Below are 19,780 nucleotides of genomic sequence, written 5' to 3'. Positions count from 1 at the left end.
CAAGACCACTTCTCACATCCTGGGTGAGCCTCCGAAGATCACGGGGTGAGCCCTATGCTGGATATTTCTTTTTGCCTTTCAGATCCAGCCTCTGCCCTGCAGATTCCTGCTTTGAAGGCTGACCTCCAACAATGTCATCATCCAGGTCCTCTGCCCTCTGACTTCCATTGGGTTTGGTCAGTGGGAGAACCTGCAAGAGGAAGGAGAGGAGCCACTTCCCTTTCTGATAATGACTTTTTTCCTCTACAAAAGGCCTGGGCTCCTGCCAGGTGGTCCCTCTCCTGCATTCCAATTACAACTACAACACAGTTTCCAATAAGAGCTTCCTTCCTCACCTCCTGTGAGGTCCGGGTGAAACATTTTCCTGTGTTAGGAGGAGAGTGGGGGTGGAAATTGTCACCATCTCTTGTTAGTTGATTTCAAATGTGTTACTCGCTCAGTCCTGTCCAACTCTTTGTGACCCCATGGACTGTAGCCTGCCAGGCTTCTCTGTTCATGGAATTCTCCAGGCAAGAATACTGGAGTGGGTAGCCATTCGCTTCTCCAAGGGATCTTCCCAACCTAAGGATCGAACCCGGGTTTCCTGCATTGCAGGCAGATTCTTTACCATCTGAGTCACTAGAGAAGCCCTAATTTCAAATAGCCTTTCATTAAACTTTCTTAGTCATCCCTATTTCATGTTTTCCCTGTCATGACTCTGAGTGATATATGCAAATCTATTCTGCTTGCCTCCATTTGATTCCTTAAGCCACTAAGCCATCAATCTTAAAGCTGGTACAAATTTACAGATGATATTCTCTCTCTCTCTCCCATTTTATGAGAACAAATGACCCAATGCACTACATTGCTTGCCAAGGCCAGCACACATTGCCTTGGTTATCCAGCTTGGACAGAACCCAGGTGTCTGATTTCAGCCTGGTGCTTCAATATTGTTCCGTGGTTCAGAGGCAGTCTGCAAGAAACTTGTGCCACATCTGCCTTAATGACCAGTGGACTTGCAGACCTCTTAGTTTTGTTTTCTTAGTGCTCCTGTTATGTGCTAAGCTTACCCAGGAGTATTTATCATATAACCCCCAAGTCCATCTATTACCACTAGCTAAAACTCTGTCCATCTCTCAGATCTCCAGCCACAGCATCAGGCCCACCTCCTCCCAGCTGTCAGGACAGCAGACCCAGGTCCCAGCAGACAGGCAGAGTGGGGGTGATGAGAGCACAGAGGCTGGAGCCAGACTGCCTCTGTGAGATCCTCTGCTCCCTCACCAATCAGCCAGACCTTGGATTCATTAGGAAACTCTCAGTGAGTACATTTTCCTACCTGTAAAATAAACATAACACCTCTTCTCTAAAGATCTGTTGTAACTGTAAATGAGTCAATGCCCATAAGTCTCTTAGAATGGACTTTATATACTATAATAAATTCTATATAATGGTTGATTTCTTACTACAAAAAGGTCCTACCCCTTATATCTTGGGGTCCCCTGATTGCCATGAGGTGATTGGTTGGCCAGGGAGAGCTCAGTTAGAAGTATCCTGGAAAGAAGGGAGGCTTGACTCCTGGAGCTTCTCTGTTTTGCTGGCCCCTTGAGCTCACAGTCCTGAAGCTGGCTCGGCCCGGGGATGACTGAGGAAAAGGGTCCCCAAGACTGCTGTCTGCTCTCCTGTCCCAGAATCTGCCCAGTGGTGGGAGTAAGCTGCCATGAAATATCCACTGCAGATTAGGAGGCATCATCTCGAAACTAGAGAGCGAAATCTCACAGAAATGATTTCCTTCCTCCCTCTAGCTGCAATCAAGAGAATAAAAAGAGGCAGAGCTGCCGGCACTTTGGCAAGAAAAAAAAAAAATCTGCTGGTAACCGTGGAGACGATGAAAATGACTTTCAGAGAGCCCTGTGACTGCTTTCAGAGGAAATCGCTGCTTGCCTTCCAACTCTAGCATGCACAACGTTGTACAAACACAACTGCATGCTCTTTGCAGCTTTGTTAATGATCATGCCCCTTCTTTCACATCGGCGCCCTCTGAATGCCCTAGCCAAGGAAGCAAGAATAGCCATGGGGAGCTGAAAGGCAGAAAATTCAGACCTGCTGAGAAGTGGAGTATTCAAAGCAAGGGGACTCATGAGATGAAACTTGTGCTCCTTTGCTTTTGTCTATCCAGCTTGCCCTCGTGTTCTTAATTATTGGTCCTTCCTCCCTGCAGGAGCTTAGATTCCCCACTGAGCTATCGCTTAGTTAAGGCTGCACATTGACTGGCTGGTTTGCTAGTGAGTTGTTTCCATCAGAGAACCAAAATCTCTCTGGAGGCAAAGGGCTAATTGAAGTGTCCCCCTGGCTAGTTTACAAGCTGCTGAAGTTTGAGACTTCACTCTAAATAGTCTCCAGCAAGCACCGAGTGGAAGGAGTGTGTGCTGTTTGGAAATCTAGGGATGAGTAGATTTTAAAAGGAGTCTGAGTACCTGAGTACAAGTCCACAATGTGGCCAGCACATGAGCTTATGATTAGAGGAAAAATATACATGCATGTACACTGACGAAGGCAGAGAAGGGAGTTTCAGAGGAGCTAATGGTTGAGTTTGATGTTCACTGGGTTCTAAAATCTTGCAATGCTCTACGTCCCAAGGTTAAAACAAAGGGAAGTGCTGTTTAAACCCTGATGAACTTCACAGGAAATGTACGCTCATGTCAGTGAGTGCAGGACTGTGTGTACATGTACCTGTGTGGTTGCATTTTTTGTGGACCTGTGTGTGCTAAGGTGGAAAAGGCCAGGGTGGCGTATTCGGGGTTTCATTCTTTAGTGCTGATCAACTGCACCTTTTTATTTCTGTCTTCCATCATCATCATCAATATCCTCACCCTCATCATCGTCACTAACAGTGAACACTGACAATTGATGCTGCTCAGTGCTTTCTGACATATTTTCTCATTTACTTCTGCCTCCTTACCTAGGAGGTAAGTACTGTATTACTCCTACTTTCTAAAACAGAAAGCTGGACCTTAATATGTTAACTTGCCCAAGATAATAGTGTCTATAAGAGATGGAGCCAGATTCATCCTCAGCCAGTCTGACGCCCGGGCTGGCACTCCTGCCCACCCTTTACCTCCATCCAAGAAAAGGATGTTAGGTGGTTTTCAGATACATATAGTAAGACAAGATCACAAGAAGAAAGTAGGCAGAGAGAAAACGAGGGCAGGATAAAGAACACATAATTATGGTCCTATGCGCATGCCAGAGGTGAGACACAAATTGGGTTTTGAGTTTTCTAAATATATAAAGAGAGAAACCCGATCATAAGTCACAGTGTCCACATAGTAAAAATAATTCATCAGAAGCAGCACAGGAATTCCTCCTTCAGTAGAAATTTTTCTTGTGTGGTTTTTCAGAAAAGATTGTTTTTGGACACTGTAATGAACAAAATATTTCCTGACAGTCAGACAATAAGGAGTTCTGTAAGGCTGTTTCTTTTTTTGTTTTGACTACGTGGTATGCAGAACTTCCTGGACTGAGGATTGAACCTGTGTCTCCAAAAGCTGAGTCTTATTTACTGGACTACCAGGGAAGTCCCATAAGACTATTTCTCATAAGGCCTCTCAGGGTAGACTGAGGGCTTAATGACAAAGTGTGGCCATTACAATGAAGTCAACAGGATCCATAGCAGTGGACTCCAGGAGCACGGCAGAGCCCCTGGGCAGGTTACTTATCTTTACACATGCGCTAGGCAATTAGTTGTCTTCTTGATGCCTTAGTTTTCTCTGTAAAATGGGGATAGAAATGTTACCTATCACACAGAGGTGTGGTAAAGGTTAGATGAGATAGCACATAGAAAGTGCTCAGAATTTTCTCAGAACATGATAAATAATCAATGCTGCTTGTCATCATCATGCTTGTTATAACTATAGACCTCTATGCTTTAATGGTCAGACAAGCTGGCCTAAAGTTGTGTCCATTTAGGAAAATTAAATAGTTGAACAGATTTATATGACTTAATGGAAGATCACTCCCTTCTGCATTATGATTTTACGATTAGAAGATGCCTGTAAGGCAGACTAAGATTTTTTTCTTAGAAAGTGATTCTGAGTTCAAGTAGACAGATAAATGGGCTATGTTCTTGGGCTATGTTCAAGCCCAAGTTCTTTGGCTTGGTTAGTTTTGCCTTGAAACATTTAATTCAGATGTTATCAAGCTCTGCCACAACCATAAGATTTCTCAATAAAACAATGATAAAGTATCTAGTTTTAAGTATGTAATTCCGTAAGAAATCCTTTCAATCAAGCTAGTTTTGAAATGTTCTCTAGGTAACAAAGTCAGCTGATTAGTTATATTTTTGTACAAAACTAAAGGTTGGCCCTTGCCATCTAACTCTACAAAGATTCAGTCCAAACTGCTGAGATTGCTGACCTAACCCCCTGAAAGGAGATCAGGGTGGAGATCAGGAATGACACACCCCATGCTCTGGAAAAAACAACTGGCAGAATAGGCCTTAACTTCAGAATAGGAGTTAGATATTTTCAGAAGAAGGCTTTATGAGCCCAATTCTTACATGTCTTCATATCTAGAAAAGCACTAAAATCATTCATGGTGACAACTGCTTCTCGTGACTTGCAGTAACCTTCTACAAAAATACGTGGTTAATGTATGTACTCCCCCCTTCACCAAAATCACATAGACACTGACCTTTCCCCTACCTCTTTGCAGTAGTTTCTCAGAGCTATCTGAAATGCTGTCTCCTGGGCTATAGTCCTCATTTTGCCCCAAATAAAACTTAATTCACAACTCTTACGTTGTATAATTTTCTTCTCTCAACAGTTGTTAAGGTTTAACCCAATTCATTTTTGGATAACATTGATCAGAAATGCTAATTTTGGTTTTGGAACATTTAATCTTACCCTTTGGGTTTTACTAGTTACAGCAGCTAGCATTACCATATTTAAAGCAGATTTTATCTTCCAAAATCAGCAAACTGTCCATCTAGGACAATGAAACTATATCATTAGTACAAAGAGAATTTTATTTTTCTGGCTTCAGCTCTTCCAAAGGTGGTGACTGGGTCATTTGGGACAGTTTCATGAGAAGGGGAAACCACAGCTCTGTGTTCTCTCAGTTACAGTGATGTAATGTAAGTCCTAGAGAGTCTAGAGACATAGTAAGAATGAGTCTAACAAATCCACAAAAGAGGAAGTATGCTTAGATTGTTTTTGAATATATTATTGCAGTGATTTCAGATGATAAGCTTACTCTATTGACCAAATTGAGGATTTTAATGCAAAGGCTTAGTTCACCCATCAGGTGCAATAGTTTAATGGCAGAGCCAGCTTCTCATCAAAATTCTTGTCCCCCTTTCTTGGATTGGAGTCATTGCCAGGATGTGGATTCTTTCTTGGTCAGGGACTATGTTACTTAGCGTACCTTATGGCTGAATGACTCATCCTTATTAATGGAATGTGAGCAGAAGTGAACTGCGTCATTTACAGGCTGAGTTTTTAAAGAAATACTCTCCTCTTACCCTATCTGCAGGCTGAACAAAAAGGATTCTGTGATCCTAGGAAATAATGAAGCCACAAGCTGGCATCTCTAAATCATCTGTAGAGGGGAGCCACCTCCCCTGCTCCCAGTCCAGGAAACCTCCATTGGAATAAACTTATATTATGTTAAAATGCTTTCACTTTTTACTTTCATGCATTAGAGAAGGAAATGGCAACCCACTCCAGTGTTCTTGCCTGGTGGGCTGCCATCTCTGGGGTCGCACAGAGTCAGACACGACTGAAGTGACTTAGCAGCAGCAGCAGCAGCAAGGCTTCCATGGTGGCTCAGATGGTAAAGAATCTGCCTATAACGTAGGAGACCCAGGCTCAATCCCTGGGTCAGGAAGATCCCCTGGAGTAGGAAGTGGTGACCCACTCCAATATGCTTGCCTGGAGAATTCCATGAACAGAGGAGCCTGGTGGGCTACAGTCCATGGGGTCGCAAAGAGTCAGATGCGATTAACACACACACTCTTGGGAAAACAGTATGATTTTGTGACTAAATATTTTTGTGGGTCGTCTAGAAAAGTCATTCTTTTTTCATCAAAAGGTAGTCATCTTTTTATGATGTCCACAGATTGTTAGCTCTGGGCTTCCTGTTTCTTCTCTAAACTTCCTTGTTTTGTTGGGCTTTGAGTAAATCTTAGTTTTCTATTATTGCTGGATATGATCCAATGATAATAAAAGGCAAGACTTGGTTGGGAATAGTCCTGGAATTTCCCAAGTCCTCTTACTTTAGTGTAAACCAGACTGAAATGAAGAAACCCTATCACCTCTCAACCTGGAAGGGGCCTTGGTCGCCTCAACCCCCACAGGCTTGAGTTTACTTCTGGACACAGGGTTTGGAGGAGGAGGCAGCAGAAGGCAGCCCCTGAGATGCTGGCCTACTGCCTAGCTCTGGGATGTGAAATTCCTGTCAGAGGTCTGCTCTGTCAGCAAAGGTTCAGGAAGTGCCTGGAGTGTTGCTGATTCCATACTGGGAAACTTTGTTATCAAGCTGCGAGGAGGGGCTTTTGAAAGATTGGGGATCCAGGCCACTCAGTACAGAGGACTCTCTGGGCAAAGCTTTTTCCTTTGTTGCACAATCGTCTTACAAGAAAGTAATTATCTGAGGACTTTCCTTTGCATAGCCTCCAGGATCACACATTTCTGGTTTTCCTGCTAACCCACTGGTTACCCCCTGCCCTCTCAGTCTCCTTTGCTAGGTCTTTGCCTCCTTCCAGCTGTTGACTTAAAAAAATGCACAACATGAGACTTGTGAATTAAGTTTTATTTGGGGGCAAAATGAGGACTGTAGCTGGGCAGAACTCAAGTAGCTTTGAGAAACTACTCCAGAAAAGAAGCGGGGAAGGTCAGCGTATATATGAGATTTTGGGGAGGGGGGGAATATATGCAGTCAAGTGCTCATTTTTCCAGGTTTCTTCCAGTCTCATGAAGCTTTTGCTAGTCACAAGGAGCAGTCATCACCATGGAGGATTTTAGTGCTTTTCTAGATATGAGGAGATACAAGAACTGGGCTCATAACATTGGCTCCTGAAAATATCTAACCATCTGAAGACCTGTTCTCCCAGTTTTCCCCTGAGCACAGCATGTTTCATTTCTGCTCTGAACTCCTGAACTCCTTTCCTGGTTGTGGGGAGGTGAGGGGTGGGTGGGAGAGGGGTGGGGGCGGGGTTTGAAAATCAGCAGCTATAGCAGCACGTGAGTTAATCTTTATAGAGGTAGATGTGTGCTCAGTTGCTCAGTCATGTCCAACTCTTTGTGACCCCGTGGACTGTATAGAGAAGCCCACCAGGCTTCTCTGTCCATGGAATTTTCTAGGCAAGAATACTGAAGCAAGTTGCCATTTCCTATTCCAGGGGATCTCCTGACCCAGGGATAAAACCCTCATCTTTTGTGTCTCCTACATTGGCAGGTGGATTCTTTATCACTAGTGCCAGTTGGGAAATACCCAGAGATAGATGGCAAGTGCCAGTGACAAGTGCCAATTTGTAGCTGACACCACCCTTAAATGTTGATGACTCTGAGTTCAGACAGTAATGTTCTCTTACCTTGTTTGATTTCCGTCATAGCCCTCATCACTACTTGAAATTATACTATTTATTTGTTTGCTAGTGTGTCACTGAACTCCTTCACCCAAAAGTAAGATCTGTGAAGTCAGAGCCACGGTCTGGCTCATGTGGAAATCTAAGGCCTAGAGCAATGCTTGGTCCATAATAGGCACTCTAAGCATGCAATAAATAGTTATTGAATTAATCATTGACTGACTGAGTGAATGAATATACAAATTCAGATGATGACACGTAGCATTTCTTATTAAATCAGAGACTAGGAGAAAAGGGTTTTATCAAAGTCAAATTGAGAGTGATATTAGAGTTGAGATTATTCCAGGGTATTTTGATTCATTAGATGTGGTCCTGTGTGCTGAAAATACCAAAGAAATGGATAGATTTTGTTTTTATTTGCTACAAGGGTTGGATTAGGTGAGCTTCTAATCCAACTTGGATACGTCCCGATTTGAATGTCATGTGAACCTGGCTACAGACGTACCTCACATCGGGCTCAGCAGTGGCAGCGTGCAGTGGCAGACGGCCATTTTTATCTGGAATATTGTGCTTGGCACCATTTCTGAGTAGACTCACACAGCCTTCCAGCCATCCCTGGAAGAGCAAAAGCAATGTTATACAACACAATCCTGCATGACATAGTAACAGAGTCCAACAAACTTTCTCCAGTTTTCTTTCCCTCTCTTCTTTTGGTTTGGCTAAAAACATATTCTATTTGACCTGAAGTTGTTGGTTAAGGCCCATACCTCCTATTCAGACAGCAGAGGATAGAAGGTCTTGAGGTGTGGATTTTTGAGTTTTCTGGAGGACATTTTCCTGTCAGGGACAGACAGATCCTAGAGTCTTCTGCCTCTGTCTCCCCAATTCTAGGGCCACTCGCTGAGACTCATTCCCCTTTTAGACTCAGTTTCCAGAGCCAAAGGTGGCAAGTAATGAGGATGATTAGTCAACTCTAGACCCTTTTGGGCTTAACTCCAAATCATGCTAATTTCAAAACTGGATACCATGGTCTGCTTTTAAAACTGGGCTCCTATGTCATTATTTAATTTATTTATTTTTGGCTTCACTGGGTCTCTGTCGCTGCACAAGGGCTTCTCTGGTTGCAGCGAGTGGGGGCTACTCTCTAGTTACAGTGTGCAGGCTTCTCACTGAGGTGGCTTCTCTTGTTGTGGAGCATGGGGTCCAGAGTGGGAGGGCTTCAGTACTTGTGGAGCTTGGACTCAGCAGCTGTGGTGCGTGGGCTTAGTTGCCCATCAGCAAGTGGAATCTTCCCACGCCACAGATTGAATCTGTGTCGCCTGATTTGGCAGGAGGATTCTTAACCACTGGACCACCACAGAAGCCCCTAAGTCTTTATGTCCCAAACTCCACTCTATGCCTCTGTTCACCTATATCTGAGGTATGGCCCTTCATCCCCTTTTCCATGTTCTCTTTCTAGCAACCCCAAAGATAATATCTTTGTTACTCTAATCAGTCTCTTTTCTGATCCCTAGAATTCTAAACTGAGCTCTACTCCAATGGCTGGGACCCTGCCAGCCACTCACTGCCCTTTCTGCTCTTGAATATGGATCTATTACCAGCACCCTCTTATGTGCTCCCAATTGTTGTTTTATCCACCTCTGAATTCCCCAAGACCCCTCCTGTGAACTCTGTTGCCTACAAATTCACCAGATTGAGACCTGATATTGCCACATCTGATGCTTGACTCCTCCTTGGTTAGCACTTAAAATTGGGTCATTTCTCCACTGTCCCTCTGATTTCAAAGGGAAACTGTAACTGCAGGCTAGTCCTTCCTTTCTGTTCATTAATACTTTAAGTAACTGACCCAACCCTGCTGATAACTGAGCTTGGCTCACATGTCAAGGAGAATACCTCCAACATTCATCCAGAATCACTTGGGTTTCCCACCTAATTATAAATAAACTTATAAGTAAATTCAGTTATGATTACGAATAATAATATAACTCTATTTCTTTCCCTGCTTTATTCCGTTCTTATATAGTTAAGCCTCAAGATTACCCAGTAACGAGAAAGATTACTGAATATTTTTCCTTGCAATACTGGTAGTAATAAAAATGTTACTAAATGCATGGAAGAGAAAGAAAGATAATGATAAGACCTTTCAGTTCTGAAAAGTCTAGAAAAAAAACTTTCAACAAAAGCACAGTAAAATTCATAGGTTCTAAGATTGAATATGGCTTTGTAGAGCTGACCAATAATATCTGAGTGTTAAGTAGAGGCAAATAGTTTTCAGTCTTGAGTCATCGTTTACTAAGATATTAAATCTGGTTTTAATTCCTAATGCCTAAGTCATCTAGTTCTCTGATTAAAAGGAAAAATATGAGCAGGAGACCAAAAGGAAAGCATACTGGACAAATTTCAGAGTTGCCAAAGTTTTATAGCTTTTGAAAAACAAATCTTCTGATGGAGGAGGGTTTTAAACATTTTTTATCATTTTGCAACATTTCATGGAAGTATGTATGCGGTTTTCTTTTTTTCTTCTTCAGAAAAGAAATCAGAAAACTATTGACTACATCTGAATTTCATGGTCATTATTTAGAACCAAAAAACTATGTTTTGTACTACTATGTGCTGGGTGACTGCATGTGGTTCTCCTTTAATTGTGACCAACTTAGGGTATTATTTTTGTTACATTTTACAAATGAGGAAAGAGGCGTAAAGAGGTGAAGAAATTTGCCTAGGACTACACCTCTTTGGTAAGTTTATTTGTATATTGAGTTTGAATCTGTGACTGAGACAATTTCTGAATGTTCCCTTTGTCAAGTTTCTCTTTAATACTTTAATTCAAACACTGCCAGAGAGAGTGGTGGGCTTCACAGTGTAATCACTAAGACGCTATGTATTCTCACCTCCAGGGAAACTCAGAAGAGCCAGTGAGGGGCCCTGCCTTGGGCTTCCAAACAGAGGTGGTGTCAACAGTAGAGGGTAATGCCATGCTGCCATGCAGGCATACTTTCCTATGCAAGCCCTTAGAATGCGTTCCCAGAAAGAGCTGTATGCAACGGTGGCAACTCGCTAAGCTCACTGCTCACCGTGATCTAGAGAACTTCTCCCTGTCTCTGAAGTGGCTATCTAGCCCAAGAAATGTGAAATTTTGAATTTTAGAAGTGTCCCTTGATTCCAGTGTATTCTGTTTGCTTGTTGTTTGTTGTTGTTTAGTTGCTTAGTCATGTCCAACTCTTTTGTAACCCCATGGACTATAGCCCGTCACCCGTCAGGCTCCTCTGTCCATGGGATTCTCTAGGCAAGAATACTGGAGTGGGTTGCCATTTGCTTCTCCAGGGGATTTTCCCTACCCATGGATCGATCCTGCATCTCCTGCATTGGCAGGCGAATTTTTTACCACTGAGCCACCAGGGAAGCTCCTAGAGGCTTATCAGGAAGATCCAAAACGACTTAAATCCATGCTACCAATTCTAAGTGATTATATAAATGTTGGAGATGATTAAGACAAAATTTCTTCACTTCTATTTCTATTGACCAGCTGCACAAATCAAAGATCACTCTTCTGCAAGTAGGGGCCCCATAACAACACATCTAGTCCACCCCACTCCTTCACACCCGCCACAGATACAGTTGGTACCAGATAGGTTGCCAGGCAGAGACTCGTGCGGCCATAAGCATCCTGCGTGTTAATATTGGCTCCCATCTTCAACAGCAGCTTCACTGTGTCCACTTGACGTCCAGAAACCGCATGCATTAAGGGTGTACATCCTGGAATGAGACATTTCAACAGCTTTAAAAAATGTTTGACTTGTGAAATTTATGAGTCGACTTTATTTACCTGTTCATTTATTATGCTCTTTGCAGATGAACTACCCTCAACACAAATTCAGCTGCTGAGCTGAAGAGAGATGATGATTGTTGCTGCATTTATATTGGGTTGGCCAACAGTTTTTTTTATTTTCTATAAGCTGTCTCTAGTAGTGCTCACTTGTCTCTAACTTCATTCTAAACAATTTTGTTTGGTTGTACTGTGATAGCTGTCACATCAGCATGCATTTAAAAAAATTATCAAAATTGGTGAATTTTTGTAGCTATTTTAATATTGAAGATGGAAGAAAAAAGCAACATTTTCGGCATATTATGTTTATTATTTCAACAAAGATAAAAGCACAATGGAAACTCAAAAAAAGATTCGTGCAGTGTATGGGAAAGGTGCTGTGACTGATCAAACATGTCAAAGTATTTTGTGAAGTTTCATGCTGGAGATTTCTTGCTGGATGATGCTCCACAGTTGGGTAGACCAGTTGAAGCTGATAACGATCAAATCAAGACATTAACTGAGAACGATCAACGTTATACCACACAGAAGGTAGCTGATATATCAAAATTTCCAAATCAAGTATGGAAAATCATTTGCACCTGCTTGGTTATGCTAATCACTTTGATGTTTGGATTCCATATAAGTTAAGCAAAAAACACTTTTGACCATATTTCTGCATGTGATTCTCTATTTAAACGTAACAAAAACATTTTACTTTTGAAACAAATTTTGATGGGTAATGACAAGTGGATTCTGTACAATAATGTGGGAACATAAAAGACTGTGGGACAAGTAAAATGAACCACCACCAACCACACCACAAGCCGGTCTTCAATCCAAAGAAGGTGACATGTATATGGTGAGATAGGAAGGTCGTCCTCTATTATGAGCTCCTGGAAAAACCAAACAATTAATTCCAACTATTGCCCCCAGGGCTTCCCTGGTGGTTCAGATGGTAAAGTGTCTGCCCGCAATGCGGGAGATCTGGGTTTGATCCCTGGGTCGGCAAGATCTCCTGGAGAAGGAAATGGCAACCCACTCCAGTACTCTTGCCTGGAAAATTCCATGGGCTGAGGAGCCTTGTAGGCTACAGTCCATGGGGTTGCAAAGAGTCGGACACGACTGAGTGACTTGACTTTCACTTTCTATTGCTGTCAGATAGACCGACTGAAAACAGCACTAGATGAAAAGTGTCTAGAATTAATCAGCAGAAAATACATAAGATAGTTTTTACTTAAAAACTGAAGGAACTTTTTAGCCAGCCCAATATAAATTATGTATTTTTAGACCCCGTTAAATCTTTTGCAATCTTGCTGTAACTGCTTGATTAAAACATTTTGTGCAAATGATAAAGTTTATTTATTACTACCTTGGGAATCAGCATAATTTGGGACTTAACAGGCAGGGTTAAGCCTGAGTTGGTTTGAACAATGCAGAATCTGAAAGTATCTTTAGAAAGCAATGCTGACTAGGCAGACAGGTACAGCACACACTTTATTGGAGGTGATTAGTAATACAAAATCACTGCAGATGGTGACTGCAGTCATGAAATTAAAAGATGCTTGTTCCTTGGAAGAGAAGTTATGATCAACCTAGACAGCATATTAAAAAGCAGAGACATTACTTCTCCAACAAAGGTCCGTCTGGTCAAAGACATGGTTTTTCCAGTGGTCGTGTATGGATGTGAGAGTTGAACTATAAAGAAAGCTGAGTACCGAAGAATTGATGCCTTTGAACTGTGGTGTTGGAGAAGACTCTTGAGCATCCCTTGAACTGAAAGGAGATCCAACCAGTCCATCCTAAAGATCAGTCCTGGGTGTTCATTGGAAGGACTGATGTTGAAGCTGAAACTCCAATACTTTGGCCACCTGATGCAAAGAACTGACTTATTTGAAAAGACTCTGATGCTGGGAAAGATTGAGGGCAGGAGGAGAAGGGGACGATAAAAGATGAGATGTTTGGCATCACTGACTCAATGGACATGAGTCTGAGTAAGCTCCAGGAGTTGGTGATGGACAGGGAAGCCTGGCATGCTGCAGTCCATGGGGTCGCAAAGAGTCAGACACAACTGAGCAACTGAACTGAATTCTCCCCTACTTCATTCTTCTTTTTCAAAATTGTTTTAACTCTCCTAGTTTCTTTGCTTTCTATACAAATTTTAGATAATCTTGTCTATATCCACAAAAGATATCTTATTCGAGTTTGATAGAAATTGCATTACACTTGTATATGAATTTGGGGAGCATTTCATGTTTACTATATTGAATCTTCTAATCCATGAACATGATCTCTCCATTTATTTTAGATCTTTGATTTCTTTCATCAGCATTTTATAGTTTAGAGTATGTAAGTCTTGAATGTATTTTGTTTTATTCACACCTAAATATTTTTTTATTGAGTGATTTTACTTGGTATTGTGGTTTGAATGTTGATGTCCATGTGTTCATTTCTAGTATATATTAATAGAAATAAATTTGGTTTTGTATATTGATTTTGTATCCTGGAACCTTGCTCAATTCATTAGTTTGAGTTTTTGATAGTTTTTTTAGTATTTTCTATGTAGACAATCAAGTTGTGCAAAAAAAGGAACAGTTTTCTTTTTCAATATGTATGCTTGTTTTTTTTTCTTTTCTTTTCTTGCTTTTTTGCACTGGCTAGAATTCCCAGGGCTATGTTGAATATGAGAAAGAATAAACTTTTTTGCTTTGTTGCCCATCTCAGGGGCAAAGCATTCAGCCTTTCACCAGTAAGTAAAATGTTAGCTCTAGGGTTTTTTGTAGATACTATCTATCAAATTGAAGAAGATCCCCTCCACATCTATCTTTCTGAGAGTTTTTAATAATGAATGTGTGATGAATTTTGTCAAATGTTTTTTCTGCATCAACTGATATGATCATGTGGGTTTTCTTCTTAGCTGGTTAAAATGACACATTGCTTAATTTTTCAAGTTTCTTTTTTCAAGGTTTATTTGTTTTTGATTATGCTGGGTCTTCATTGCTGCATTGGCTTTTCTCCAGTTGTGGCAAGAGGGGGCTCTTCTCTAGGTGGAGTATGCTGGCTTCTCTTGTTGCTGCTCCAAAGCACAGGCTCAGTAGCTCTGGTGCATGGGCTTAGTTGTTCCATAGCATGTGGGATCTTCTTGGACCAGGGATCGAACCCATGTCTCCTGCACTGGTAGGCAGATTCTTTACTACTGAGCCACCAGGGAAGCCTCAATTTTCAAGTGTTGAAATGGACTTACATTTCTAGAACAAGCCACATCTGGTCCTGGTATATAATTCTTTTTTATATATTACTGAATTCTGTTTGCTGGTTTTTAAAATTTTTTATTTACTTTTTATTTTTTGGCTATACCTCACAGCATGTAGAATCTTAGTTCCCCAATCAGGGATTGAACTTGTGCCCCTTGCATTGGAAGTGCAGAGTCTTAACTCCTGGACCATCAGAGAAGTCCCTATTTGCTGATATTTTGCTAAGGATGTCTGTCTATATCTGTATTCATGTGGAGTATTGGTCTATAGGTTTATTTTTTATATCATCTTTGTCATATGTTGATATCAGAGTAATAGTGGAAACAGCGCCAGACTTTATTTTTTGGGCTCCAAAATCACTGCAGATGGTGACTGCAGCCATGAAATTAAAAGATGCTTACTCCTTGGAAGAAAAGTTATGACCAACCTAGATAGCATATTCAAAAGCAGAGACATTACTTTGCTGACTAAGGTCCGTCTAGTCAAGACTATGGTTTTTCCTGTGGTCATGTATGGATGTGAGAGTTGGACTGTGAAGAAGGCTGAGCGCTGAAGAATTGCTGCTTTTGAACTGTGGTGTTGGAGAAGACTCTTGAGAGTCCCTTGGACTGCAAGGAGATCCAACCAGTCCATTCTGAAGGAGATCAGCCCTGGGATTTCTTTGGAAGGAATGATGCTCAAGCTGAAACTCCAGTACTTTGGCCACCTCATGTGAAGAGTTGAGTCATTGGAAAAGACTCTGATGCTGGGAGGGATTGGGGGCAGGAGGAGAAGGGGACGACAAAGGATGAGATGGCTGGATGGCATCACTGACTCGATGGATGTGAGTCTGAGTGAACTCTGGGAGTTGGTGATGGACAGGGAGGCCTGGCGTGCTGCGATTCATGGGGTCGCAAAGAATTGGACACGACTGAGTGACTGAACTGGACTGAATATTAGTTTCATAATCGTAATTCAGAAAAGTTTCTTTCTCTTCTGGAAGAGATTATGTAGAGTTGGTATTAATTTTATTTAAAAATTTCTCAAAGTCCCCAGTGAAATCATCTAGGCCTGATGATGTCTTTTTCTGGGAATTTTAAAATTATGAATTTAAGTTCCTTCATAGTTATAGAACTATTCAAATAAAGTCCTATTGGGTGAACTGTGGTTATTTATCTTTTTTGAGGAACTGCTCCATTTCATCTAAATGGTCAAATTATGTGTGTAGAGCTGTTTGCTATATTTTCTTATTATCCTTTAAATGTCTGCAGGGTTATTCCTGATAGTGATAACTTGGATCTCTTTCATTTTCCTTTTTGTCCTTATTGGTAGAGGTTTAAAAGCTTTATTGACCTTTTCAAAGAATTAGTTTCTTGGTTCATTGACTTTCTCAATTTTCTTTCATTTCCAACTTCTCACCCCAAAGCAGATGTATAAGTAATTCTTCTTTAACAAACAAATGAATGAAGAAACTACCATGGATAAATTAGGGAGCAACCACACACTTTACAACACATTTTATTGTCATGATAAGGGAATTCCAATCTCCTCTTAGGACAAGTCAACTGGTTAAAAATGATCAATTACTTCCCAGAAACACTAGGATAGAGAAACCAATGATAATTTCTTTGTTATAGTTCCATAGGCCCTTGAGGCTGCCACCTCTTCCTCTCCTCCTCCTTTTTGTTTCTCTTCTCTTCTTTCCTCTTCTTAGTCTTCCTCTTCATTTTTAACCCTTTTTTCCTTCAGTTGTTCAGATTGCTTCGTTGCTATTTTTTCTATTTTCAATTTCATTGATCCTTTCCTCTGCTTCCTCATTCTGCTCCTGAGCTTAGCCATTGAGTTTTTAATTGTAATTATTGTATTTTTCAGTTTAAAAATTTCCACTTGATTCTTCTTTATATCTGTTATTTCTTTGCCGAGCCTTTCTATTTTTCGTTTGTTTGTTTCAAGCATACTTGTAATTGCTTACTGAAGCATTTTTCCATGGTTACTTGAAAATCTTTGCCAGATAATTCTAACATCTGTCATCTCAGTGTTGGCATCTATTGATTGTTTTTTCCATTCAGCTTGAGGTCTTATTGATACTTGGTATGTCAAGTGATTTTCTTTGAAACTTGGACATTTGGAGTATTGCATTATAGGTTGCCTAAGTCTTGCTTAAATCCTCTATTTTAGCTGTTTTTTTCTGATACTGCTCCAAAGGGGAAATGAAGGGGGGACACCACCTCAGTACTGCCAGGTAAGATTAGAAGTCTAAGCCCCTTACCTAGCTTTCATTGACATCTAAGGGAGAAGACCTTTCATTACTGGGTGGTGGTGAGAATCCTAATTCTGAAGAAGGAATCCCCTGACACTGCCTCAGAGGTGGTGATGTGGGGACTTCATTACCAGGTGAAGGTGGAGGTGCAGGCTCCCAGCTTGGTCTTTGCTAGAATGAATGGGGTTGAGGTTGTAGTTTGTTGTTGTTGTTTTGGTGGGAGTGTTTGGTGGAGTAGACTCATTATTGTTTAAAAGTTTTTTGTCTTGCTATGTGATCCCTTTCTTGGTTCTTTGACTAGAGAGCAGGCTTTTGCTGGGGGCTTTTTCGCTCTCTGTCCATTGACATTTTTACACTGTCAGCTTCTTCACTCCTAAGTCTTGGAAATTTGGGGCAAAAAGGAGGCCCAGGAAATTCACCACTATCTCATTCCTTGGGTCTCAAGGTCTTAGCTAGTCTGTCATTTTCTCTCTACCTTCCAGAGTGTTCTTATGTTTATGCTATGTACAATACTCAGGATTTTTAGTTGCATTTAGCAGAAGAAAAAAAAAAAAAGTTCTACTTCTGCCCTGTCTTCCCAGAAGCAGAAGTCCTAGCTCCCTGGCTTTAATAACCACACTTTCCCTAACATCCACTGCTACCAAAAATAGCCTCTTCTTTTCATATACTTCTTCTAATGTCATCTACTTTGCCTATCTACTTTTGTCACTCATACAAAGAAGTTGAAAACAAACTCAGACTGAACAGCTTTATGAGAAGAGGTGATATAAAAGAGTTTGAAGATTTGTGTTCATGATTCTCATTAAATGAAATACTGAGGGAACTGTACATGGTTACAGGCAGGATATTCCTTGACCCTTCAGTATCAAAGTAGCCTTTCAAATATCATTTTCTTAACATTGCTCACCTCTGGAGGCCATTTCTGAAAGGACAGATCAGGACATTCTGTAGGCTCCAAAATGAATAAATAGCTCACCTTCACTGTCACAGCATTCTAGGATGGAAGGGTCTTCCCGAATCACGGCAGTCAGAGCACTGACATCTCCGTTAGATGCTGCCTGATAAACCATGGTCAGATCAACTTCTTCAGATGAATCACCTTCATGAATCAAACAGAGACAAACTTGGTATGTGCAGAGAATTCACTGAAAGAGTAACAACACCCAGAGGGTCACCCACACAAGTGATTCATGAAAATCTCTGGCGAATCTAAGCAGAAGGCTGAGTCATACTGATCACACACAACTTCACTACTTCTGAAGAAAGGTGGGCCCCGGTGGGCTGCCTTGTAACGTCATCATATATTGGGAAGGAGCTTGAGGGAGTAGATGTCCTCTGAGATTTAATGATTCTCTCCAAGCGTTCAGACTACTTGAAACCAGTGAGGACAGATTGGAAAGTGGAGCCTTTATCTTGGTTCTGGGTTTCCCTTTTTGATCTGAAATATGTTATTTTCCCTTTCAGTGACTCAGTTTACCCACCTTTGAAGGAGATAATGTGCTCCTTATTCTCGGCCCTCTAGATGGGCTCTCTACCCTTTCCTCTTGCTCTGAATCCTGTGGGCTAACATTACTGAGCACATCACCCAGGCCTCCTGGCCCTCAGTGTCCATGGGAGGCAATGGCAGGAGACTGGTGAGGAGAAGAGGAGGAGAAAGAGATGGGGCATTTCCTCTTGCCTTCCCCTAGTACAGAGTCTGGCAGCAGCTGCTTCTCTTTCAGCAGTAGGGTCCTTTCCCCAGAACCAGGCCTCACTGGGCTCCCTGTGGTAACAAACATTGTCCTTTCAATCCTGCCTCATCTCTGCATGCAGTCCCTTCACAAAAGCCCTTCATTTGAACCATCTGGGGTTTCATGACATGGTGAATCCAAAAGAAACAGAGCTGTATCACACAAACATAGGGAACAAATATACAGACACCAGTGGGGAGAGGGGGTGGAGGATGAATGGGGAGATTGAGATTCACATGTATACACTATTGATGCTATGTATGAAATGGATAACTAATGAGATGGGAACCTACTGTAGAGCACAAGGAACTGTACTGAGTGCTCTGGGGTGACCTAAATGGGGAGGGAATCCACAAAAGAGGGGATATATGTATACATATAGCTGAGTCACTTTGCTGTATAGAAGAAACTTATACAACATTGTAAAGCAACTGTATTCCAATAAAGATTTTTTAATTAACAGAAACAGAGCTATATGCAACTCCTTTGAATTTGATGTGTGTTCAGTTGCCCAGTTGTGTCCAATTCTTTGTGGTCCCATGGACTGTAGCCCGCCAGGCTCCTCTCTCCAGGGAATTTTCCAGGCAAGAATACTGGAATAGGTTGTCACTTTCTCCTCCAAAGGATCTTCCTGATTCAGGGACTGAACCTCATCTCTTGCATCCCCTGAGCTAGCAGGCAGGTTCTTTACATGTGAGCCCAGTGAGGTCTGGTTCTGGGGAAAGGACCCTCCTGCTGAAAGAGAAGCAGCTGCTGCTAGACTCTGTACTAGGGGAAGGCAAGAGGAAATGCCCCATCTCTTTCTCCTCTTCTTAGCCACTTGGATTATACCTTTTTGCATGTTTGAACCAACTAATAGTATTGACAAAAGTGACAAGAGAACTGTGGGTTAGGTGACCCCAGGGGAGCAATGAAAGGACTGGGAGAGAAGTTTTGTTTATGAGGACACCTCTTGTGAAGTGCTGTGCCGAGGCCCCCTACTTAATATCTCCCACACGTGGCCGTGGTTCAGGGAAAATATACGTGTATAAGAAAAGTTCTTAGAATTGTGTTTTTCTACTAATGTGGACGTTATACTAGAGACACTTTATAGTTCTAATGGATCTTTAGTTGGCAGTGGTCCTAACCCCTTGGCTTGGTTTCCTTTTCCCAGTACTTCTGGGAAGTCACTAATGACTTTTTAACCAGCTG

At 41.6% G+C, this 19,780-nt stretch overlaps 1 protein-coding gene across 8 annotated transcripts in view; it reads right to left on the bottom strand.

Annotated features, from left to right (window-relative positions):
* The window catches only part of ANKRD55 (ankyrin repeat domain 55), a 111,891-nt gene that overhangs the window by 62,147 nt on the left and 29,964 nt on the right, over window positions 1-19,780 (bottom strand). For all 8 annotated transcript variants that reach the window (XM_060400414.1, XM_012096906.4, XM_060400415.1 and 5 more), the window contains exons 3-5: window positions 17,836-17,958; window positions 11,187-11,317; window positions 8,067-8,176 (exon numbers count right to left, since the gene is read on the bottom strand). In XM_060400414.1, coding sequence (XP_060256397.1) covers window positions 8,067-8,176; window positions 11,187-11,317; window positions 17,836-17,958 — 364 coding nt within the window. The remainder of the gene's footprint in view (window positions 1-8,066; window positions 8,177-11,186; window positions 11,318-17,835; window positions 17,959-19,780) is intronic.

This window comes from Ovis aries, chromosome 16 (genome assembly GCF_016772045.2).
Source record: "Ovis aries strain OAR_USU_Benz2616 breed Rambouillet chromosome 16, ARS-UI_Ramb_v3.0, whole genome shotgun sequence".
NCBI classification, from domain to species: Eukaryota; Metazoa; Chordata; class Mammalia; order Artiodactyla; family Bovidae; genus Ovis; species Ovis aries.
Note: the sequence above shows the minus strand (reverse complement) of the source record. Positions and strands in the feature narration are given on the sequence as shown.